Source organism: Anguilla anguilla, chromosome 14, assembly GCF_013347855.1.
Source record: "Anguilla anguilla isolate fAngAng1 chromosome 14, fAngAng1.pri, whole genome shotgun sequence".
Lineage (NCBI taxonomy): Eukaryota > Metazoa > Chordata > Actinopteri > Anguilliformes > Anguillidae > Anguilla > Anguilla anguilla.
The window spans coordinates 27,686,718-27,711,023 of record NC_049214.1 but is presented as its reverse complement, the minus strand read 5'-3'; the positions used below and the strand labels follow the sequence as shown (position 1 = coordinate 27,711,023).

Sequence of the window (24,306 nt, the reverse complement as noted above, 5' to 3'; positions counted from 1 at the left end):
CCAAGTACATGGCCCATGAGTCATATGAATAAAAACCCCATAGTGCGTCTACAGACATGCCTATGAAAAACCCCGTAACACTACCTATCCATCGATGTAACTTTGGCGGCGCACGAGTTACGGACTACACATCCCATCAGCCCCCATCACGGACTCTTCGCCGAACGTATTTTGTCCAGCGACCGAGTGCTGCTGACATGGCTGCTCCCATTGAATTTCTTCGGTGTATGAAACGGACAAATATTCTACTCCTTTTGGCACTTCTAATCCCTTCCGCAACCGCTCTCATCAACGGATTATACTGCGGGACGGAGATATGCTACGATGTTCTTGGAGTTACCAGAGAAGCTACCAAATCTGAGATAGCTCGTGCCTACAGACAGCTGGCCAGAAAGTATCATCCCGATAGATTCCGGGTCGGAGATCCAGCACTAGCTGATGAGACTCCAGAAAGTGCACACCAAAAATTTTTGCTTGTTGCAACTGCTTACGAAACGCTTAAAGTAAGTGTAGACTTGTTGGTGTATTTATTTACGTTAAATGTACATATATGTAGCCTACATTTTGTTTGTGGCAATTAGTTTGGTTGTCTTACAACAGTTACGCCTAGCAAACCAGCTGGTTGTTCCAGTTAGCTAGCTGGCAATAATTTAGCAATAATTTAGTGATAATTGCTAGATTACTTCCAAAATATCTTAAGGTTTATAGTTGATAGCGATTCGTAAGTGTCACGTTGTAATTTGCCTAACGTATAGTACTTCGCCAGCCTGTTAGATGTAGCAAAATTTTGCGAAGTTTGTGTTTGGTTGTATGCCAACGTGGCAATGGAATTTCCGTACAACATGAATGGAGGCATTTGGCCACAGCTGTTGATAGAGCATATGAGTCCTCGTTTTGTTCTCGAAATGTCAATCCAACAACAACAACAATATAACTTTCAGAAGACACATGCTAATGGCAACAGACTACTTGATGTTAACGTAGGGGCTTATTTCGATTGTGTCCCGCATAGCGAATTGTAGGACGGAGTCATTAACTAAATATAAAGCCGAAAGAGCTTCAGTTGTGCATGTCATGGATGACCGCTTGCTAGATCAGTCCTGTTTAACGTTATCATTTCATGCAGTCGTTCTGAACCTCGGTCCTGTCCTAGGCCCCCCTGTGCACGCTGGTTTTCGTTCCAACCACAGTTGCAATCCCAGAATTTTAGCAAGCTGTTCATTTTCATATTTAGGTGCTTTTCACGTCTAGATAAATTATTTAGCCTCTTAAGCCACATTATGTCAGAAATGGCTAAGCATCCCCTAGGACCAAGGTTGAGAACCACTGATTTAATGTGACCGTACTTACCTAGATACTGGTAAGTAGCTTGCAATATTGAACACGTGATTCACGGTTAAGAACTCTAAAGGAGAGGGAACCTGAAAATACCCAAGAAAAGTCTTTCACTGAGGAATGCTTGTTTCGTAGCTGTATTGTGTGAAACTTGTTATTGTCTCCTAGTCGTGTAATGCTGACTGATTAAATGAGTTGGACTCTATTTTATAGGATGAAGACTCGCGCAAAGATTACGATTACATGTTGGATCACCCTGAGGAGTACTATAGCCACTACTATGCCTACTACAGTAGGAGGTTGGCACCCAAAGTGGACGTCAGGATAGTAATTCTTGTGACTGTGTGCGCCATATCAGTTTTCCAGGTAGGCACATTTTCGATTCAATGCACACGGCTCTGTTGTGTGGTAAGTGTTGTTTTTGTGTGTGTAGTTCTAATGGAAGACCACATAATTATATGACAAAGCAAATTAAATGAGCCTCATGTGGAACATTTGCTTGTACTAAGAGTGTGGTATCGTATCAACTCTCACCTGTCAATTCTTGTACTGGTTCTGTGTACTCTGGCTTCAGATAATGTAACCAGTCAATATTCCAGATTCCTTCTAGATTTACAGATGGAACAAAGTAATTGGTGAATAACCCAACAACATCACCAGAATTAATTCTTTTTGGCTTCTGCACTTTCAGTACTATAGCTGGTGGAGCAGTTACAACGAAGCCATCAACTACTTGTCAACGGTGCCAAAATACCGCATACAGGCTACAGAGCTGGCCAAGCAGCAGGGGCTGTTGAACAGGACTAAAGAGAAGGGCAAGAACCGGCGCTCCAAGGAGGAGATCCGGGAAGAGGAGGAGGAGATCATCCGCGATATCATAAAAAACAAGATTGACATCAAGGGGGGCTACCAGAAGCCCAACGTCTTGGACATCCTGCTGTGCAAAATTATCCTCTTCCCGTACTATTTCTGCACCTATGTGGTGTGGTACGCCTCCTGGATCTACAGATTCACAATCTGCAGAGAGGAGTACGGAGAGCAGGAGAAGCTGTACCTCATCCGCAGGAACATGAAGATGTCCCAGGCACAGTTTGACAGCCTGGAGGATCTCCAAAAGGAGACCTTCCTGGAGAGGCAGCTTTGGATTAGGGAGAACTATGAGGTCTGTATGCAGGCTTAACTTGTTTTGTTGATTATTGATACCTGTATGATCTAGTATACATTTTCATAATGAGGTATGTTTCTGGATAGTATGATTTTTTAATATTTTGCTTATTAGGTTCCCAACAGAGGTTGCTTATGAGTGCATCATTTTCTGTGCAAAAATAGTTGAAATTTTAATGAGCTTCATCAGGGGTGCCCAAACCTGTTCTTGTAGATCTCCCGTCATGTTGGTTTTCATTCCAGCCCTAGGAAAGCGCACCTCGTCCAACAGCTAGGGATTGTGTTGAGCTGCTAATGGGTAAAATCGGGTGTGCCAGATTAGGGTTGAAATGAAAACTCACAGAACAGTAGATTTCCAGGAGCTCCACTCAAAAAAATAAAAAAGAGAATTAAATTTCTGAAGCTACAAGCCCACAACAGGACTTCAGTGCTTTAACCACTGCTCTATGCATGCTGACAGGTGTATAAAGAAGAGCAGGAGGAGGAGATGAAGATGAAAATGGCGGTGGATCCCAGATGGAAGAGGTACCGTCGATGGATGAAAAACGAAGGACCGGGTCGCCTGACCTTCATCGATGACTGACGGGACACACATTGCACACACGTGCCACTTTACACACGTGCACACGCAATATGTGCATGCCTCAGTATCGTACACATCTACTTTGGCTTTTAAGTTTGTCAGCACAACTCATAAAAAGATGATATAACGGAAGAAGCAATCGGTGAAGCAATTTTTTTTTTTTTACAGAAAAATAAATGGAAATGGATGCAATTCTAATATTAAAGACACTATATAGAGCAGGAAAATGTTTTATTAATAGTATTATTTTGGACATTTAAAAAAAAAAAAATGTTGCTCAAATGTTTTCACGCCAATAAGCAGTCTTTTGTCTTTTGTGGCCATGTTTGACTTTATTGATTCTGAGAAGGCACTCATTCTTGCAGAACTTTACAAGTGCCTTAAGTTTCTTGTTTGAGCCTCAGAACCTTTTTTGTGTTTGTTGTGTGTATGTTTTCGAGTGTTGGAAACATACAAATTTGCATTCGACTTAGAATCTTACGATTTTGACAACCAGTCAAGGATATTGAAAATTGCTGTTAGTTTTTAGCTTGCTTCCAAAACTGTTTTCTTCATAACACTATCTTACAACTTTTCCCTGGCAAATTATGACTTGGTAACCTCAAACTTATCAGTGTTGAATACTACAGTGGAAGCTGTTAAGGTCAGCTTGTAAATTGGTTTTTTGTAGCTACCACCTAATCTATCAAGATCAATGACTATGGAATTTGTCAGTGTAAGACTGCCGTCTGCTGTAATTATAGTCCCCTCTTGGATACGTTTCTGTGCTTTACCTTCTCTGCTAAATGGGGAAGGTTTGTGTTTTGATTTTCGGAAACATACGCAAGTCAAATATGCTGTTGCTATATGCAGTGTTGGTGGCGTTAGAATTGTAAATATTTTTCATTTATTCATGAAAAATGAAATTTTTTGCATTTTCTAAAATGGCAAGGATATACTGATAAATTTTGAGGTCATTGTACATATGTGCATAATTATGTATATATAACTGAAAATATATATAAAATGTTTATATATACAAATTATTTTCCTAGTTATATTAAGGTTAAAGGTAAGTGGTTTGACTCAGGAATCTGCATTAGATGCCAAGTTTTTTGGTATCACAGTTTTGCTAGGATATGGAGGAATGTAATTGCAGTGGATTAAACCACAAAGTTACTTGGAAGGTACTTTGGCATTAGGGTCCTCACAGTTGTGTTAGTTCTTAACAGCAGTCTGGTCACAGTCTTGTCATCTGGTCACAAAATTTCAGTGATATTAAAAGTACATTTTTAAAAATGTATTGCTACCCATACATTGACATCCTCAAAAAAAAACCCAGCTGCTCTTAAAAAAAATAAAAAATAAAAATTAATAATTCCAGGAGTTCAGTCCGGATGTGTGTATTGCCAAGCTGTTTACTGGCTGCATTGTTTTGCCGCCTGCACGTTGCATGGTATCGACCAGCAAGCCTTGCTTGTCAGGAGGACTTGCACAGCACACATGCTTCCCCTAAAACTCATATGAATCTGAACAGAAGGTCACTGAAAGAAGGACAGCTGCAGCTCATTTAAACCGAAGCCAATTTAGACGTACTCTGTTTATAAGGCTAACTCCAAAACCAAGATTCAGTAATGGCTCCATTTTGACTAAATGTAAACCCTGAGATGTCCCGTGTGTAGTATCTGATCAAAATATCAAGTGCTGGAGGAAATTAAGTGGTTGATATGTGCCTCAGGGGAGGGTCTAGAACCCTGGTCCCGGAGAGTTTTGTCATGTTCTTCACATAAAAATTACATTTCCTCATGTTCACATTCTTTCTATAAAGTTATGACCCATAATCGAGTTTTCAACATCAGTATAAAAACGCAATGTGTGAAATAAGTAGTTGATGACAAAATGTGATCACAAAGTAAAAGAAAGTGCAATTCCATTCAAAGCAAGGGGACATTGAAACAAAAGTTGGGGAAACGGATCGCTGATGTAATTATTTGCATTTCATATTCATCGCCGCTAATGCCTTAATGCTGATGTTTGTTGAACGACAGAATTGCAACAGTACGTGTTTTTTAGTATAAAAATGTATGTAGAATTGTCAAGTCTAGTGGAGTTGGTGGAAGTTTCTACAAACTGGGATTTTGGGCTGACAGAAAAAGAAAAAAAAAACAACCAAATGTGACTATGCAGTGGTAATAACATGAGCCAAAAAGCCCCCTCTGAAGCTTAAACCCAAGCGCCCTTTCAATCATCCCTTTCAATGTTTTGTCAATGCATTGCTGGGCTTTTTTCTTTTTTTTCGAGTGGGGGTGTATTGTTGTTAAATTGGGTATATCTTGAAGGTTGTTTATTTATTGAGCAATGAGGCCGAAAGAAAAGTTGTGTGTACATACTGACAGCTGCTGATGTACAGTGCAGATGATATTTCTTGAAATAAAATCTGTTTTGATATGACCTTGTGTTTGCAGGTTTTCAGTTAAGAGTTTCAGTTGAGCCAGTATGTAATGCATACTAAAAGGCATTCAAACTCTAAATGATTCTGGTTCAAATTTTTACAAAAAAAAGCATGTTCTCCCTAATGCGGAATACTCAAATACACAGTTTGTGTGTGTGTGTGTATGTATGTATATATATATATATATATATATATATATATATACACAGTATTCCGTGTGCCTATGTAGCAAACACTACATATCATCAGACAGTTTAGTCCTGCTCACATGGACATGAGTCAGAGGAACACTTCATATGCAGCCAAACAGGCAAACTTGCAGAACCCTGATTGACCAGCAAGGGTTGCTGGTGTGCATCGAGACTGTCATCCTGGTGGACTGAAACCTTCCCATCCCTGGCCAATGTATGCGTCAATCGTACATTGCCTTGTAGGCTAGCAAACCGCAGTCAACACTGGCATGGTCAGGTTTTGGGGCGTATACATGGTTCATATATGCCAGTTTTTCAAGTTTGGTTATATGCCTGTGAAAAGTAAGATTTTTATAATTTGTTAATATCAGGTACATTTTAAAGCAATAATCAAGTGCATTTTAATGTTTCTTCACCTATATGTGGTCACTAGATGTCTGTAGGCTAAAATCCTGTATGATCGTACAGCTCATGTGGCCTACGGAATGCACATTCTTCTTATATTGCCCGTCTGTATCTGGAGCCTTATGGAATTTAAAATGTATTTTAAGTATGTTGTGTGCAAGTAGTTTGGCTCCTGAAAAAACCAAAACATATCTGAAAATCCAGTCTTATATCGTACAGCGTATTGTTCTGGCCCATAAGCCAGATGAGAAATTTATACTTTGAAAATCTGCCAATGCGGCGAGGTGTAAGAGCAATAGAAACCAAGGGCAAACGTCCATTAAATAATATAGATATTTCATAGACATGATCAAGTGTGTAGATGCTACTTTGCAGGAAATGTTAGCTGTTGGTCACTACTCCATAGAAATTGAATTTTCTGATAAAAAACTATTATTTTAATAGGTCTAATATGATTGGTAATTTAAAAAGTTAATTCTAAGAAATAAACATGCTCGGAAAGTTTACCTTTCAATATAATGCCAATTATAATAATTACTTTTATAAAAATTATCATAATACATTGTGGTTGATAATTATATGTGGACAACAATTTTAAAAATTGTGTGCCGTTGGATCAATGTAGCATCGTGCGTTACCTTCCCCAGTACACCGTTATTCGCCTGCAACCCCCTCCCATTCTCAAATCCGCTTCGTTGACCGTTGTTGCTTCCGCTTTGAAAATCTGAGTGGGCTGTGACTGGGTATAGCTCCTGGACAGACTTTGGCGTTCAGTTCACTAAAAGTTAGGAGCAACAAGGGCAGAGCTGTAAATCAACGTATTCAATAAATGCCTTTTCCGTTATAAGGGAATAAAAAACCAGTCGAAATATGTCGTCTAATTCTAATCTCACCAACATGCGTCGGCTTGTGGAACAACTGAAACTGGAGGCCAGTGTTGAGCGGATAAAGGTAAGACCCGGCCAGTGTTGCTGCAAAAATTGTTTGTTTTTTTGTTTGTTTTCTAAAGAAAATAAACAGACAGTAAGCTGAAGCAATCAACGCGAAAGCACGCAGAAAGCATATAACAATATTACCAGATAATGGATCTTGTTTTTCGAGTTGTCTGACAAATTTCGAGTCGCTGTAAATTAGAGGTTGGATTGCCTGTGGTCATCGCTGTCACCAACCGTCCGTGTAAATCCCGTAAAATTATTTTATTTAAAGAAAGAAAGAAAGAAAGAAATAAAGGGAATAAACGCAGTCTCAAAATTTTAGATTGCTGAGTAGCTTTACGTTATTGCAGGCTAAATAAGCGTCGGAATAATTACTGCTGCTTTAAAGAAATAGCTTCGTGTTGTAGCCTAAGCTAATGTTATTCCTCCAAATAATAATTTTGCTTGGTAGGTAGTGTCGCTACGTGGCATCGCGCAATATTGTGAGAGTAGCTGTACCCAATAACTGTAGCGTAGGCTATAAAGTTACAATGTCTGATGGACCTAAAGCGGGTCATACTTTTAGGTATTAATATCACGAATGCTGATATTCGTCAATTCCCACTACTAGACAAATTGTGTATGTTGCCACATGAGTTCACCCCAATTGCCTGTCAGAATGGATTTTTGGGATTTGGTCGTGTCCCACGAAGGCTGCGTTGACTGTTCCACAGTAGCCTGTTCTATGCTGCATATATTTCACTGAATTGTGACTCTGCCGACCCTATTTAAGTAAAGGTGGTTCAGTCACTTCAAAATTCTAAAGCACGCGTTCTGGTCTGTTCAAATAGACCATTTCACAGCTACGGCAATACTGGGTGGGGATGCGAGAGAATGTCACAACACACAGGGGTGCAGATGCCTGAGAATAATGACACACTGTCATAAAACCGCTTCCTTTGTGAAATGACCAAAACAGTTCCACGTGGGCAGTATACAATATAGGTTAAAGTCCAAGTTACTAATTTTAGTCTAAAATGTAAATGCTACTTATATTTATTGTTCTACAGTGGAAAGTCAGATGTATTTTGGTGTGAGGTTGTCTTAAACTCCTACATAATTCTTCTGGCCTGTTTTATTGCTGTTCCACGGTGGAAGTTTTCACATCTTATGTTTTAATGCTTTTTCAGATCAGTCTAAATAACTGTTGATTATACCATTTTTGTAGTTGCTTTCCTACTTGTGCTTCCTTGTAATATAACATCCACAAATCATGCATGCACGTTATAGTGTCAGATTGAAGCTCTTTTGTGCCACTCAATTTATGACCTTTGATGTTGACTTTTTTTTAAAAAGTTGTCACAAATAGTCATACTAAAATTAATCCATAGCTTATCAACATAAATGCATTTGCTAATATGTGTCAAATTTCATGTATAACCACCAATTGCATTCCCTCCCTTCTTTTATGTCTAAGAGTATGGATTCTATTTTACTAATTTACTATTATCCGTCCTTCTGTTCACCACTGCATAATAGTATCTTGGTGGATGACCTGCTGGCCATCATTAATGTGGGTAGCTAATGCAGGCTTTTATCTTTGTTATCGCTGAAACTACGAATGGTGCTAATGTAATGAGGATGCCATTACATTAATGTTCCTGTTGCCATTATGTACTGTAACACTTAGGAACCTGCTGTATTTTTCATAGAGTCAGGAGGAACTGGAATAATATCGCAATCAGAGATTTTGTGGTTGTTTTAGAGGCCAAATTAAAGGAAATGAAAGTGAGCTAGTGAAACCCTGATGCTGTTTGGTTGCTTAGACCCATTTCCTCAGTTCATATCTGGATGGGATCCATCTTCATAAGAACGGAGTGCTCTGTAGGTAGTGTATGAATGGCGTACTGTGGGGCGTGTAGAAGTGCAGTGGTCCCATTACCACGCGGCCCGATTTTTGCACTGGACTTCCTCACTGTTGTTTTTTTTTTTTTTTTTTCTGCAGGTGTCCCAGGCTGCTGCGGAGCTCCAGCAGTACTGCCTCCAGAATGCCTGCAAGGACGCCCTGCTGGTGGGGGTCCCCACGGGGAGCAACCCTTTTAGGGAGCCCCGCTCCTGCTCACTCCTCTAGAGCACAGGTAGCTGACCCCCCTTATCCCGTTACCCTTCCCATTCTTTTGGCAAGGTTAAATGCCACGTGTCAGACTTCACTTTGCAGAAACTAATGGGGCGGTTAGCTGGAGATTGGAAGTGAGCCTCAGGGACACTGTTTGGTTTGACATATATTATGCACACATGTAAAATTCCATTTTTTTTTATTATCGTCCATCTGATTTTTATGGGAAATTTTTTCTGCCATGTTAACTCAGTTAAAAGGAATGCGCTGTAACATATTTGATTAAAAAAAATTGTAAAGGATGATGTTGAAAGTCATAAAAATGACCCTTGGACTGCTAGGCTCATATGTTAATGTTATAGTCATCAGTTTCTAAAATATGTTTTATTTTTTCAATGACACAGCATTGGTTATTGCTGCTTCTAGATACATATTTTGTTCTGTTTGGGATTAATAAAGCTTTTAAGTACAAATATTAGAAAAAAAGTGCGGTCTACCAGGAGGAATCTATTAGCTTCTTACAGTAACAGTGCAGTCATGTAGAGCCAAGTGGTCGTCATAATGCACTTAGTGTTTAGTGCTAATAGACTCAGCAGTTGCAGTATTTAGGGATTGTTTTTATGATTCTGCCCCAGTGCTCCTTGGGAATTTTCCAGAGTTAGGGAATTTTTAAGAGGCAGCTGTGGCTTGAGAGTATTTTTGTCCCAGAGCGCTGCCATGTCCGGTATTCATGTTGGGGGACATGACTTGACTGGTGTGAACCTCGCTGTGGTGGCCAGAGCTTCAGAATCAACAGGAAGCCAGTGAATAAGAGCTTCAGGAAAAGGAAAGCAAGTGAAGCGTTAGCAGCTGGAAGCTATTGTTGCGACTCCAAAAATGTACAGTTTCACGTTCTGTAAATCCCTCTGTACATCTGCAGCGTCTGCACTGTTGTAGCCTTTCGCCATTCTGTCTAGTTTATCTCACTTTGCAAAGCTAATGCTAGATATTATATTAGATTATGCAATTTAAAAAATATATTTTCTTTTGTAAATATCTATCATAAATATGTAGATAAATGAAGGAACTTAAAGGAGGCTCTGAAACTATTTTCACATGAAATTATAGTGCAACGGTATTATTTGTTCAAGTAATTGCTATTAGAAATGCAAAGTCCTGTCTGTAGTGTTGATTAGCATGATGTCAGATGATGAATGTGAGGGTTGTGGGCTTGCACTCCCCATAGGACATTGCTATTACACCACTGAATACTTCGGTTAGATACTCCTGCAAAAGTATATTGTTAAAAATATTAGCACAGTAAATCCACCTGGAGTTACACAAATTTCTGGCTCTGTTAAAAAAAAATTTGAATAGTCTGATTAAATCATCGAAGGAGGCAGGGCACCTGCACAAAGCAATTTTTGTATTAACTTAACTATATATGTGATCAGTTTAGATAAACATGTTTCTGTATAAAGAGCCCTCTGAATTGTGACTTTTCCTAAATATATTGTAATTTACAAACATATGATGCATGCAGTAAGAATTTAAAGCAATGACTTGCCAGGCCTTTTGGTGTTTTTTCCTTTTCCTCTCCGGTCTTTTAAAAGTAATTTTCACTGTTTAAAACAAATTTCAAACCTTTACCTTCCAGAGTGTGATCGTTATTTCATGACTGTTTTTGTCTTTTCAGTGGTTGGTTTAATCTGGTGGTCCAAATAAAAGGTTTGTGTATTGCAGGGTATTGCACAAGACCTGGGCCTGGACAGATACTACATGACCTTCTGAGCAGCCTGGTCTTAAGAGGAAGCAAGCACACCACAAGGGAAACCTGCTTTTCCAAACAACTGTGTTTATCAAGTACTTATTTGACTCTGTGCCTTCAAATTAGCTAAATTTTCTTGGTTGTTTCATGCAAAGAAATTGGCAGAATTTCGTAACATTTGATTGCATGACATGGATAAATGTTTACAGGCGTGCGGTATGAAACTATTTGAACCCAGTGTTTTTAATTGTGGGATGCTTTGCCTGTGTTGACACTGAGGTTCATTTCCAGAATTAGAAAGCACAGAAAAATGTGCAGTTCTCTGTTTACTGCTGTGGTTGACAGTGAAAGACCTTCTTTAAAACATGAGAGATCTTCATTTATAAATACAAGATGAGGTACCAGTCAGATGACTTTAGGGTTGAGTGTTTTTCATGGTGTGGGTAAGCTTCCAGGTCATCCAGTGGCATGGGTACTGTTAATTTCTTAGCCTGTATGATTAATCTTCACCAAACAGTTATCAACTGGTTTCACTGCCAATCTTTATACCTAAAACACATTTTCCAAATTTGGTCTGACTGAGACTAAATGAATGCTTTCAGGAGAAAAGAATGTAACCTATGGTATAGACACTGTTGAAGTTCCCATATGAAAATGTGGGTCAGTTCGTTGCACTTTATAGAGAGACATCTAAAACATTTTTAATCTTAAATTCAAGGGATGAATAAATTCAAGGGAGTACTTAAATGGGACGTTTTATTTGATAATGAACAGGCACCAAGTAAGACTATATTTATTTTTGTCAGTTGAAAGGATTTGTAGCTTTTAACCAACTCTGTACCTTGCTGGGGACTATAAATTGGCTAAACTGAGATGATCAGAGAATATCTTGTTATGCATGGTGCTCAAAACTATAGCATATGCCTTACTGGTCATTTTTGAAGACTGTTGTTCATGTTTTTTGTTACAGTCCATTAATTGTCTTGTGAAAGTCCCTGTAGATTTTTTAAAAATGTAAATGTTGGTTAGAACAGTAATTGGTAAATAAAAAGCTGGTTAGTTATGTAAGGCCTTAGCTAAAATCAATATTCTTAAATGACATTCTTAAATGTTTTTATCTTCAGCTTTTCGTCCATTTCTTTGCTGTTGCTCTACTAAGGTGCACGTGCACATTTTTGATATGAATGCTTTTATAATATCATTATATTGTTTTATATGTTTATAATGAAAAAAAAAATACTAAAACTAATTTGTTTGATCCTTGAGTGAAATGTTCATCACCAAACTGTTGTGCACGGATAAGCAGCATGTTCTTGGATCGAATCCAGACGGTCCCAGTGTTGGCTCGTGGCTGGTAGTTCCGCTGGGCGATGCGAAATTGATTATTGCATCACTCTGGGTGTGGGGGGGGTTCGGGGTCTACGTTTCATCGCTTTATAGCGACCCCCGCTGGTCGATCGGGTGCTTGCGGGCTACGTGCCAAAGCAGCACGTAAAGGTTCTTCCTCGGACTCCACTTTGTGCGAGCTTAGCTGTCGGCTGTGGTGTGAAAAGAAGCAGACTGGCGACACCAAGTGTTTAAGAGGAGAACTGCAAATGTCTTCGCTCTCCTGAATTGGCAGCGGGGTTTGCACATGGATGCGGCTGCGGTTGCAGATAGTTAGACATTACAAATTAGGGTGGAAATTGTACACATAAAACCCTTGGTGCTAAATAAATTTTTAAAAATAAACAAAAAACCAGTCTCATAAAACATGACATGTGTCGTTATCCTTTGGCTCTGACCCTCACCTGCAATTGTGCACCTCCCTGTGTGCCTGCTGGCCAGTCTCCATGGTCATTGGTAAGATTCAATGCCAGACATCATTCCTTGCAGTCTGGATGGGAAGAGTCCATTGTAAATGAGCTTTTATTTTGTCATTTTTGCAACAGTTATTCAGAGCATTTAGGATTGTTCATAGAATACATAGCAGAGAAATAATTAGCAAAAACACAACAAAGGCTTTTGGAGAAAGCATATTTACTTATTCCGCTATGCCATTTAGAGCTCCAATAGATGCCAAAGAAAATAGTCAAGAGTTGCTGATTTGATGCAGAGTAATAAGAATCCTCTTCATTTTAAATAGGAAAAGTGTTTCACAAAGCAAGCAGTTGTTGCTCTGGTAATTACCTTTCACATCTGAAGCCAGCTGCAATGTCAATCAACAATCACGGTGTTTAATATAAATCATTACAGTCAATGCTTTTCTTTGTCATGCCAGTTTAATATGTGGATGCTTTATATTTACACACGCGCACATAAAATGCATGCATGTAAAATTAAGTATATATACTATATGCTTGTGCATTAGTGCGATATGTAAGGAAAAACAGAAGAGCAACGCCTCCTCAGGAGACTGACGATGTCAATGCAGGACGTGATCAGACTGTCAGCAAGAACAGTCCGTCGACAACTACATAGAGAGGGATATTATAGCAGGCTTGCAGTGCATAAACCCCACATTACAAAGATAAATGCATATTTGAGAGTTCAGTGGTGTAAAACCCACATGCACTGGTCTACAGAGAAGTGATATGGCCAGATGAGTAATCTTTCACCATATTCTCGACAAGTGGGCGAGTGCATATGTGGTGTACACCAAGAGAACAGAACAGGCCTGAATGCTTGACCCCTACAGTGAGGAGGTCTGTTATGCTGTGGGGGGCATTTTCCTGGCATGGTTTGGGTCCACTTTCCCCCTTAGAGGGAAGGTTCGCTACAAATCAATTCAAAGTTGTTCTGAATGATCACCTTTATCCTATGATGGACCATATGATACTATGATACCAGGATGACAATGCCCCCATCCACAGGGCATGAGGGGTCACTGAATGGTTTAGTAAGTATGAAAACGATGTGACTAATATGCTATGGCCTTCACAGACACTAGATCTCAACCCAATTGAACACATATGGGAGATTTTGGAGCAACGCGTTAGACAGCGCTCTCCACCACCATCATCAAAACACCAAATGAGGGAATATCTTTTGGAAAAATGGTGTTCCACCCCTCCGGTAGAGTTCCAGACACTTGTATAAACTATGCCAAGGTACATTGAAGCTGTTCTGGCGGCTTGTGGTGGACCAACTTACTTAGACACTTTATGTTGGTTTTTCCTTTAATTTGTCACCCGTTTGTATATGTGTTGTTGGGTACAGTCACACAGTACACATAGGCTACGTCTTTCGTCCAGCTCAAATATCGTTCGTGTCGCGTGAGTACTGGGTTCTATGTGTTTCCGAACTGTCACGCCACTTGCGTTTCTGTAGGTGCAGTGGATTATGGCCATTGTAGTAATTGAGATGCTTATTTCTGTGCGGCCTGTGTTGAACAGCTGCCTTTTAAAATTTACAACTTAAAATACTAGCTCATTGAGCTTGGAGAAAAACACCGTTTGTCGACCGAATTAAAATAATTCAAATAACTTAACCGACGTTGATTGATTCATTATTTTTATCCGGAAGAAACACAGAAATGTCGGTTATTCGCCCAGGAGTGGAGCGCACTGCATCCGGTCCCTTCATATGCTCAGCTGAACCAGACTGAGTGTCCTTAACCGTGGGATCTAAATATCTGAAAATATTCTCTTTTAAAATAAACCTTAATATACATTTTATCCCTGATTCCCCCTTTCCTCAAATTTGCATTTTCCAGTTATTGTATTTATGGTGTGCTGGCAATACAGATGTGGTTTTTCAATTTCACCACTAGATGGACACCGTCAATAATTGTACAGTAAAGATGTGTTTGGAGACCGTGGAGCCAGGCAGAAAATGAGTCCCGTACGGTCCTGCAAATGAACGATTTTAATAAGTGTCCTGTTTGTTTTGTGGATCCGTACATAAATAAATTTATGTAAATAATCAATCGTTTATTTCCTTTATCTTATACTTGCAAATGTAATTATTGCCCATTTTAAAGCATAAGCTCAAGCTGGTTAACTGAAAAACAACTTGTAATTTTGATGCAAACGTACAGTCCCAGTAAAATAGTTTATACTGTTTCCATTTCCTGTCCTTCTTTCGGGAGTATAACCACCTAATAGACTCTGAACTTGTTTGTTTCTTTGGGAAATATGAGGTCATATGTCTGTTCTCATTAAGCAGGTTAATGCCACAGAAAGGACAGACAGACATGAAATAAAATAACTATCTTATCCAGAGTGCACAAATCTGTTGTGCCCACTCAGGAACAAATGTATGGTCATTTTTCCACTGCACGATGACTTACATCAGTTGGTATTATACAGTCTTCTCTTCCCTCATGGTTTGCTGCCTAGTTTTATTACATTTATTAGACTGATCTGTAGGCCGTGACCCCCCCCCCCCCCCTTTCTTCCCACGCTCACTCTCCACCATTTTTCTTGACCGGCATAAACAACATTCACCATCAATTTGTCTTCCTTTCCCAGGATTTTTGGCTAAAAACAGAACATTTGTTTGTAAGACGTGTATCTTATTAGTGGTGGCAGGATGGTGCAGGGTTTAAAAACTGCACTTAAAAACAGACTAGAACTCAAACTGGAACCGTAAGAGAGCTCTGAGAAACTCCTGAACAGACATTCATTCTAGTGTCTTAACAAGTGAACACAGACAGGAAAGGGAGGGACATTTTATATTCCCAGTCCTGGATGGGGTCTCCCTTACTGTATAAGGGTCTGCTTGGTGAAATATTCTGGAAAACAGAGGCTTGAACTGAACTGGATAAGCTGTGCTGTCTCTGCATTATAGCACTATATATGCATTATAGCATGTGCATGTTTGTACATATTTCCCTGTTTATTTCTGTGGTTTAGTTTAGTTGGTGCAAAATGCAGGTTATTGTCATAGACGTAAAACTGCAATATCAAAAAATGAAATGATGAGTCTTTTTCATGCACTAGAGTCAACAGAAGAAAAACATTAACTTTTATTGTCTTGTGAATCCTGTCATATATTTACAGGGAACACTTCCCCATTTTTATTTGTGCTTTTTAAGATTTTGAAGTTTGACCTCTGGTTTCTTGACATCGCTTATATTGAATAATATTACATTACATTACAGGCATCTAGCAGATGCTCCTATCCAGAGCAACTTACACAACTTTTTACGCAGCATTTACATTGCATCCATTTATACAGCTAGATATATACTGAAGCAATGCAGATTAAGTACCTTGCTCAAGGGTCCACGGCAGTGTCTTACCTGTGAATCGAATCGAATCGAATCAAACCTGTGACCTTTAGATCAGCTCCTTACCCATTATACTACACTGCTGCCCAATATGTCTCATCACTCAAATGTTTCTGCTGAAACAACAATTGGTATGAAACAATGGGCGCCTAAAAAAGTGAGATGGTTTTTTAAAGTAAGTGAAAGGTGAGCTGCAAAGAAAGAAATGAGGTAAGATGGAAAAACCCCCAACTGGTGCTCTGGAGAAAACCAAGTGTACATCTCACTTCCCTAAAGTTCATGGCACTCTCGTCAAAGGGAGAAAGTAAAAATACGATATCAAATGACTTGTTGAATTGGCATGACAAACATGACGAATGCTTTTCAGCAACAAGACCTTCATCGGGGCGTGAGAGGTTTTTTTTCACATCCTGTCAAAATCACAGTCTGCAGGTTTGTTTTTAAAAAAAATGACTTTTCCACCCTGATTTGGAATGCCCAGTCGCATACGTATATCATTGCTCCTTGCCAGAGACAGCCTCCAGTATCACCCTGTGAACATTCATGTGCTGTCTTCAAGAAGCATGTGACATCGCCACTGTTTCCCGTCACATCGCCATTTGCAAGTCACGTTTCTGCAGAAATGAGTCGGAGGAAGACACTCCCCTGTGTGGTTCTTTCGATGTGCGGCGGGCGCTCGATCGAACAGAAAGTCCCTAGAAATTTGCTCGGTGTAATGATATGGTCTTGCATCTGGATGAAATCCAGACAGTGCCTGTGCTGGCTGGCCTGGGGTCCCAGAGGGCAATGCGTTATTGCCTATTAAATTACCCAGAGAGGAAGGGTTTCGATCTGATAATCCCCATATCATTGCTCAATAGCGACAGTCATGCACCTGAAATCTTCCGGCTGCAACGGCCTTTCTTATGCAGTGGCAGTAACTGAGACGGAAGCATTTCAGAGTACCTACTCTTCCAAACTGAAAGAGGAAATTGCAGCATGAAATTATGACTAGACATTTCAAATTGGGGAAGAAAAATCAGAAATAAGAAATTACAAAAGGGAAAATAAGGTATACCTGAGCATCATGACGTTGGAAGAACAATTTAAAATGTTTTAAGCAATTTTTATCCTTGATTTGTTTTTGTCAGTTTCTGGAATACCTGCACATGCACCTCTCATCAGTGCGTGGTGCACTAGCTTGGGAGAGCACAGAGAAATATGTGGTGAACTCTGAAAGGTCTGTTTCCTTTCACTGTGCAGTCGGCTTGCTAAGCTTGCTAAGGTCACTGTGTCGGAGTACACTTAGCGCGCAGCAGCCTGTGTTTCTGTGGTGACACTGTAGCCACACATAGACCCTCCATTATACCGAGATCTAAGACGAGAGCTTCAGTAGTCCCGTCTCGTGATCTGCATGAATGGACCTCTGTGGGCCCTCTGGGCCTGTCGAAAATAACTTAATCTGTCATCGTGGCCACCAGAACTTCAAAACAGATTGGCGTTTATTCACTCCAGAGAGCTCTTCTTTTACACATCGATCAGCCAAGGCGCTTCTGTGCAGCGTTGTGCAACAGACACGATTGCTGGCAGGAGAAATAGATGTGGGATTCGTGTCTCCGAATGCAATCTGAATAAACAGATTGTTGAACATATTAACATTAAAAAAACGAATTTGTGATGTCAAAATTCACAAACTATGTACAAGCGTGCTCATATACGCCCCCTGCTGCTGGCTGGGAACAGTGAAGACAACTCGCGGTTGCCCTCTGAAACACGCGGTGTCAGCCAGCTGCTTCCTTTCACACCACAGCCACAGGCCGAGCACGGGTAGAACGGGGACCGAGGACACCCAATCATACGCGTGTGCAGAGAGCAAGCCATGGGTGCCCGGAAGTACCATAGCACTAAATATGGTCACAGAAGCACCAGAGCAATAAAGTTGTTTGTCACTGTCAGACTTACGTAGAGTGAGCCAAATGACCTGCTTGCCAACAGAGTGGTCTGGATTCAGTCAACATCTGTCCACAGCTTTGACTCACGATCACTTGCCTGAATGAGCGTCCACTTTGCTCCTCACAAACGCAGATTAGCAAGCTCAACATTCGCCAAAATGACCTCACCGAACTATATGAAGAAAAACAAAATGTTTCGTTTATTTTTCAAAGTCTACGTTTAGGTCAGATGTTGATTAAATCAAAGCTAATGGCCTTGTGCTCTTATACAGTATCACTGTAGGCGCCCTCAGGCACATAGGTGTGCCCCTGACACCTTCCGACAATGTCCTTAAAGGTGAGGTAACCTCTTGGGCAATGTGGGATCACTACAGGTAGTGAGGTGAGGCTCGTCTCTCGCAACATGCACCTGTTTTCATCAGTGCTCTACCCTTGTTTTCTACTGTTCGCTGTGAAGACATCCTTCAGTGCTGGAAACCGGGAGCATTTACTGGAAACCTATTGCAACACACCATGTGCCAGGGGGAAGGAAGCTGCTCATGAAAGATTAAATAAAGGACAGGAAATAGGGGTCTGAACACACAATTATTTTATGCAAAGGGAAATTAGTAAAAAGGGACTCCATGTAGTGGCACGATAGTGGAATAGATCATGAAGAATTCATAAAACCTGTCCTCTGTTTCTCATGGTGAAAAGACAAGTTAGGAGTTTACATTTCAGCAGGCTATAAGAAAAGCAAACTGGCTTGTTGTTTTGCTAAAAACGTCTCAACGTAAGTAAATTAGGCTCATCATTCAGCAAATAAGACAGCTGACATAAAGGGATTTATGAGCTGAGCTCCTGAAATGATTGAAATACGCTATTGAAATGATTATTTATTAATATTCATATTTTGAATGTTTACAACAAACACCCCACCAACTGAATCAATACCCCACCTCCCTTAGAGAAGAACTAACACTAAATCCAGCAGAAATTAGGCTGACCATGCATTCATCATTATACAGTTTTATGCGCTATAGACCATGTTGTTATGCTGAACTAACAGGCAAGAGTGAAAACTGATTTTAGGAGACCCAGCCATCTTGCTTGGTGTAAAATTAAATTAACTATTTAATTCTGATTTTATCCCCACACACACATAATATCCTTCAAAGCATGCGTGAGCTCTATGTACTGTTAAGATTATTTTGTACATAGTGATTTCATTTTTTTTATTACTTATTTTAACTTAGCCCTTTTTACCTTCTTGAGTATTGCTATAGGTATGACCTCTTTAAATCTGGGCCATTGCTCTTGGTCATAATGTGATCTGTATTGACTGCATCATGCAATATCGGCCTTGTAAATCTGAGCCTCTGGATAGGTTTGCCTACAAAATAAATTAAACATATTTCACCTCAACGCACTGGAGTGGCCTTTTGACGAACCTTGCAATTGCGTCTGCAGTGTACCGCTGGATTGCCTCCATTGCAAAACACTATTTCTGGTGCATTTCACCACACGTCTGTCAGTAATCACGCTCAGGATGTAACACTACCCTCAGGGCATTACACATTGGCTGCAATTAATCAAAAATGTCATAGACAATGTACCAGGAACTAGGGGCAACATCCCACATATGAGAATGGGTGAATGACCTGTATCTTCCCCTACCCTGTAAGGATTTTTGGCATGTTTTTACCAGTACCATGAAAACCGCCGGTTGTGTTCATTTTCTGTACCCGAGTCATTCTTCTTGAGGTGGTGTACCATCGTGTCCCATGTTGCTGTCGGTTCTGCTTTACACAATGTCAGCCATATTCAGGAAAGACCCTGGCAACTACGAATTTCAGAAAACAACAAGAGGAAACCAAGCAAGACTTCCTGTAGAAGTACAAGCTCAAAGTAGAAGCGTGCTTGATGCCACTTCCTGAGGCCTGCTTCATCCTTCAATAAAACTATCCATGGGAAATGAAAGGAGACTGGGTTTTATTAATATCCAGTTTATTTGCAATGCAAAATATCACCCAGCACCTTCCAGAGGGACACGCGTTTGGATGGGTCTCTGCTGGGCGACAATGGCTGCCCATTATAAACATGATGGCCGCATAAATTGTAGCCAAAACTCCAAAACGGCAAAGATTTCAGATTGCAAAACCGAGCAAACGTTTGTAATTGTTAAAATGTGTTTCGGATGTTTGGATAGGATAGATGTGTCTTACTGTTGGTAATTATATATAATTATGTCCTCCTGAGTTACCTACCTCAGAGCTGAGACCAAAGGTTTCCATGTATTACGGGCAACTGTTTAATGAATTAACATGAACAATAAATTATCATTGCGGTGGAGACCTGGGCTTGGGAGTAGGGAGCCTGGCTTTTCTCAAGTCCTAAGGGAGGAGTCTGTTTTGAGATCAGCAGCAAAGGAGAGGGACTTGGCCCAGCGTTTCTTCATTCAGCCATTCCTTGTGTCATTTGGTTTTTGCAATCACCGATCTGTAAACATAAGGTTTCAATTTATAAGCGAAGTTTTCTGTTTAGTTCCTGCAAATGTAATGTGGGCCAATAACAGTAGTCCCAAAAATGATAAAATATTACATGCAACACACACAGAATGCAATAAAAATAATTTATGTAACAAAAAACAATATATTGAATCTCATTCCCATGAAAAGACACCAAGGAGTTTGAAACATATTTTCGTAAATGCCATCAATAGTATCAACAAAATATTTTCCTATCACTGGACTTCCAAACTTTTTGCCCACCTTAAGTCCATCCAGGCACAACTCTCAGATTATTTTGCTTTTTTTGTAAGGGGGTGCAGCGCTATATGGTTTAAAACACTACTGGCATTATAAAAAGACTGAACAGGTGATTGACGAGTGTTTGTTTTTAGGATACATGGCAGGTTTGATCTAAAAGCAGTGACAGCATATAGGCTTTTTTTCCCCCTAAGATGACATTTCTCTGTATAATTGAAGCGTCCTGAATAACACATTTCAATGCTAGCGGATCAGGCACTCTGCGTGGTAAGAAGAAATTTTAGGACAACGCTTCCGATATTACTTGTGTCCAAAGCGCTGCGACAAAAATGGCGACAGATTCACTTTGCAGTCACAACTGTCCAGAATGTAAACAAGTCAGGGATTCTTCATGGTAAAACATATTACGTCAACGGTGTTAGTTATGCTATTACATGTCACATCACAATCTAAACAGACAAACGAAACATACAAATGACTGTTTATGACACAGCCTCTTACAGCTAATGAAAGTTAGGCTATAAGTACTTACCGATGACTAAATAACTAATTTACTTCAAATATAGAGGTGTCTTGATTCAGGATCCGGTCGTTTACACGGTCCACTCACGTTTAATTGTTTAATGGCCTGAATCTACTCTTTTCTCCTCATTGCCTCGCTTTCTTGCGCGCGAGGACATAAAATATGGGTTCTTAGCATTGTTATTTGTACAGCCCATCACACTACAACGTTTCGGCACTTTTATCATCTTGCTAATGCACGGACCGCTCATAGTAACTCCCCGGACCACAGCAAACGTAACGGATTGTTCTCTCCCCATGGTGGGACCAATATTTTTTACAGTCTCTGGGTGGGACGTGCTCTGTCTGAACCCCGCCCACTCACCACTATCTATTACACAGGGGCGTGTCCGTAAATGACGTCATCGAAAAAAATGACGCTCGTTTGTCCGCAGTGCTCAATTCTTATCTAGTTGCTTCTGCGACCGAAAGAACAAGCACCTTCGCCGGGGCATCACGGACAGACATGGCCCTACTGGAACTCGCCCTGCAAGGGGTTTCCCTCTTTGGATTAATTCTCTTCATTGTACTGTGGCTCATGCATTTCATGTCCATCGTCTACGTGTAAGTCAGGTCTTTTTATTCATTAGTATCTTTTTGAATATAGCTAGTAATACGTGTTGTCTCCATTCCCACGTAACTGGTTGGCAAGCATCTAGCACGGGCTATTAACAACGGACGTTAGCTCTATTGCTAACTTTTTCCCCTTTATTTATAAATGGTACGTCATAGGATGTAGGTAGTAACGTTAGTCAAATAGTTAACATTAGCTGTCTCTTAACATTTGTCTCAATGTACCGCGTTGTAATACATAGATATTTCGCAAAAGTAACATTATAACGTGAGTGACGGCCAGTTAGTAAAATAACATGTTTCGCGGCTCCATTTCTTATCAAGAGCCATCCATAGATTTGCTCCCTAGCGAGTCGGCAGCTGGTCATCACACAACGATAAGGAAAGCTAGTCGGTAAATATCATCGGCGATCTTCAGTCTTCCTTCATGTTACACCACAGTGCCACCACATCGTTCACTAGCAAGCCCAGTGAACCCAATGGACTGTAACAAACAACCATGCTTAGGATGCCGTGCTAGTTTAGACACTTTCAGTTCCAAGAGAAGCGCAGTAGTCTGTGTTCAGTCGCGACTGCTATCTAGTTGACTGTCATCACCGTAGCTGCCAGCTACTTAGCTACTGGTTAGCTACTCGTTGAGTGAACAAGTCGTCTGTTTTAGCGTAAATAAGAGAACATATAGTCTACCTCTACTAAATTAAATGGGCACACAGTTTGCTGTATTACAGCTAGCTATGCTAAATTCATTTCGATCAAATGAGTCACTGGATGACTGTCATCTGCTAACTGGCTGCTAACGTTCGCTCTAGTTGAACATAGCTGGCACCAAGAACCAGTTTGTGGATAAGATAGCTAGGCTACCACTTTTATTCCAAAAACTGTGAAACGTTAATTGAAAGGTACGTTCCGCTTACATAGTTTGTGAAGGACCGGGAGAATAGCGATTATGTTTCTCTTCATATTAGCTAACTAAGTTACAAACATCTCAGCTAACGTTAGCCAATGGCGTTAGTAAACTCGTGTTAATTAATTATGTGACGGAATTAGCTACTACCACAAGTCTGCACTACCTATGATTGATAGATATATATTTGTTGGATAGCATCTGGAAAGCTAGTCTAGCTAGCTAGTTACGAGTTAGCTGTGTCTAAACTTCAAAACGAGCACTGCCTATTCTAGCTACATTTTCCTCTAACGTTTGGCTCACTTGGTCTGGCTATTATGATCTGTTTCTGCTAAACAGCATGTGACTGGTAACATTAAATCTACAGGGTTTTCTGTTGAACTACACCAAAGCTTTATTGATACGAGTCATTAGCTTTCTTTCCATTGACTACAGCAATGTATGCGTTGCCGTACTGTCATGTAGCTTCTAGACGATCCAGTATTTTACATTTGCCCCTTTCTTCATATGGGGGCTCGTGTGTTTAGTGTTGCGCCGCATGATGCAGCTCCGATGACGTGAGATACAAACCTTAAGTAAAAAGCTTTTCAATACTGCAATGCATGCATTGCCGCGACTCCCCTGCTGACAGCAAACAGACAATTGAACTCATTTTCATTTTAATTTTGACCGTGCTGCAGGAATGATGTTTCCACCCATTGCCAAGGACCACCATCTTGGCCAGCGTCCAAAATTAGTATCAGGTGCCTCGGTTTTCTCGGAAGAAAGGCAGTCTCTTTCGGTGGTCTCCACAGTGTGACGTTAGCAGCAGAACTATCTGTGGGTTTTTGTGAAATATTTTCAACAAAAAGTGTGAGAACTCACTTCTGTTTTAACCTTTTCCCTGCTTTAATAGTTGCAGGATGTTGAATTAACTTTTTGTCTCTTAAAAGTTAAGCCATCTAGTAGTAAAAAATGTTTTTATATTTTACATTTCTATTCTGATGTTAGATTGAGTTTATATTATACCGCTCCAGTATATGCTATGTTCAGTATAGTGACTCATTGCATAGCACGTTTACCATTTGTCGTTTTGTCAGGTGGTAGACCAAGTTTTATGCAGGGGCATCTGGATTTACTGCAGTAATCCAGTATTGTTGGTGATTTGTTGTCTGTAATATAGACCAATCGAGTACATTTATTGTGAATATAGAATCAAATATTTGTCTGGTAGCCATGTGAAAGTATACATTTTTTAACATGAAGCTTTAAAGATGGCCTGTCGCTTAGCAAATAGCCTAATAAAAATGAACTCTGAATCCATAAGGCAGCTTTGAATGTCGGTTTTGCAGGGCTATTGCCTTTTGTGTTTGCATGGAAAGTATTGTCCCAGTGACTCATGTGTAACTGCGCACAGTTGGCTGCCAAATGGCTCGCCGCAAGGTACTGCTCAGCAGCAACCATACTCTTCTGCTCTTTAGGGGGGAAAAAATGAAAATGGCATCATCTGTGT

General features: G+C 40.2%; 3 protein-coding genes and 1 long non-coding RNA gene across 4 annotated transcripts in view; 3 read left to right on the top strand and 1 right to left on the bottom strand.

Annotated features, from left to right (window-relative positions):
* Positions 1-121: 121 nt before the first annotated feature.
* dnajc25 (DnaJ (Hsp40) homolog, subfamily C, member 25) lies at positions 122-5,512 on the top strand. The gene is made up of 4 exons (XM_035391611.1): positions 122-503; positions 1,549-1,701; positions 2,027-2,497; positions 2,960-5,512. The coding sequence occupies exons 1-4, from the start codon at positions 198-200 to the stop codon at positions 3,080-3,082; spliced, it is 1,053 nt and encodes a 350-aa protein (XP_035247502.1). The 5' UTR covers positions 122-197; the 3' UTR covers positions 3,083-5,512.
* Positions 5,513-6,794: 1,282 nt separating this feature from the next.
* LOC118213020 (guanine nucleotide-binding protein G(I)/G(S)/G(O) subunit gamma-10) lies at positions 6,795-14,793 on the top strand. Its single transcript, XM_035391612.1, has 3 exons — positions 6,795-7,060; positions 9,029-9,161; positions 10,862-14,793. The coding sequence occupies exons 1-2, from the start codon at positions 6,980-6,982 to the stop codon at positions 9,152-9,154; spliced, it is 207 nt and encodes a 68-aa protein (XP_035247503.1). The 5' UTR covers positions 6,795-6,979; the 3' UTR covers positions 9,155-9,161; positions 10,862-14,793.
* A 4,098-nt stretch (positions 14,794-18,891) lies between these two features.
* Positions 18,892-21,615, bottom strand: LOC118212657. Its single transcript, XR_004762287.1, has 2 exons — positions 21,309-21,615; positions 18,892-20,507 (listed from the first exon to the last, which is right to left on the bottom strand). It is a non-coding gene; the product is annotated as an uncharacterized LOC118212657 (long non-coding RNA).
* Positions 21,616-21,731: 116 nt separating this feature from the next.
* The window catches only part of ugcg (UDP-glucose ceramide glucosyltransferase), a 37,667-nt gene continuing 35,092 nt past the window's right edge, over positions 21,732-24,306 (top strand). Inside the window, exon 1 of the mRNA XM_035390804.1 lies at positions 21,732-21,901. Within this exon, the coding sequence (XP_035246695.1) occupies positions 21,804-21,901 (98 nt within the window). The 5' untranslated portion in view covers positions 21,732-21,803. The remainder of the gene's footprint in view (positions 21,902-24,306) is intronic.

Coding starts and splice junctions, on each gene's coding strand:
- dnajc25 (XM_035391611.1), top strand. CDS start 198: ATGGCTGCTCCCATTGAATTTCTTCGGTGTATGAAACGGACAAATATT. Junction 1,702..2,026: donor GCGCCATATCAGTTTTCCAG/GTAGGCACATTT, acceptor CTGCACTTTCAG/TACTATAGCTGGTGGAGCAG. Junction 2,498..2,959: donor GGATTAGGGAGAACTATGAG/GTCTGTATGCAG, acceptor GCATGCTGACAG/GTGTATAAAGAAGAGCAGGA.
- LOC118213020 (XM_035391612.1), top strand. CDS start 6,980: ATGTCGTCTAATTCTAATCTCACCAACATGCGTCGGCTTGTGGAACAA. Junction 7,061..9,028: donor CCAGTGTTGAGCGGATAAAG/GTAAGACCCGGC, acceptor TTTTTTCTGCAG/GTGTCCCAGGCTGCTGCGGA.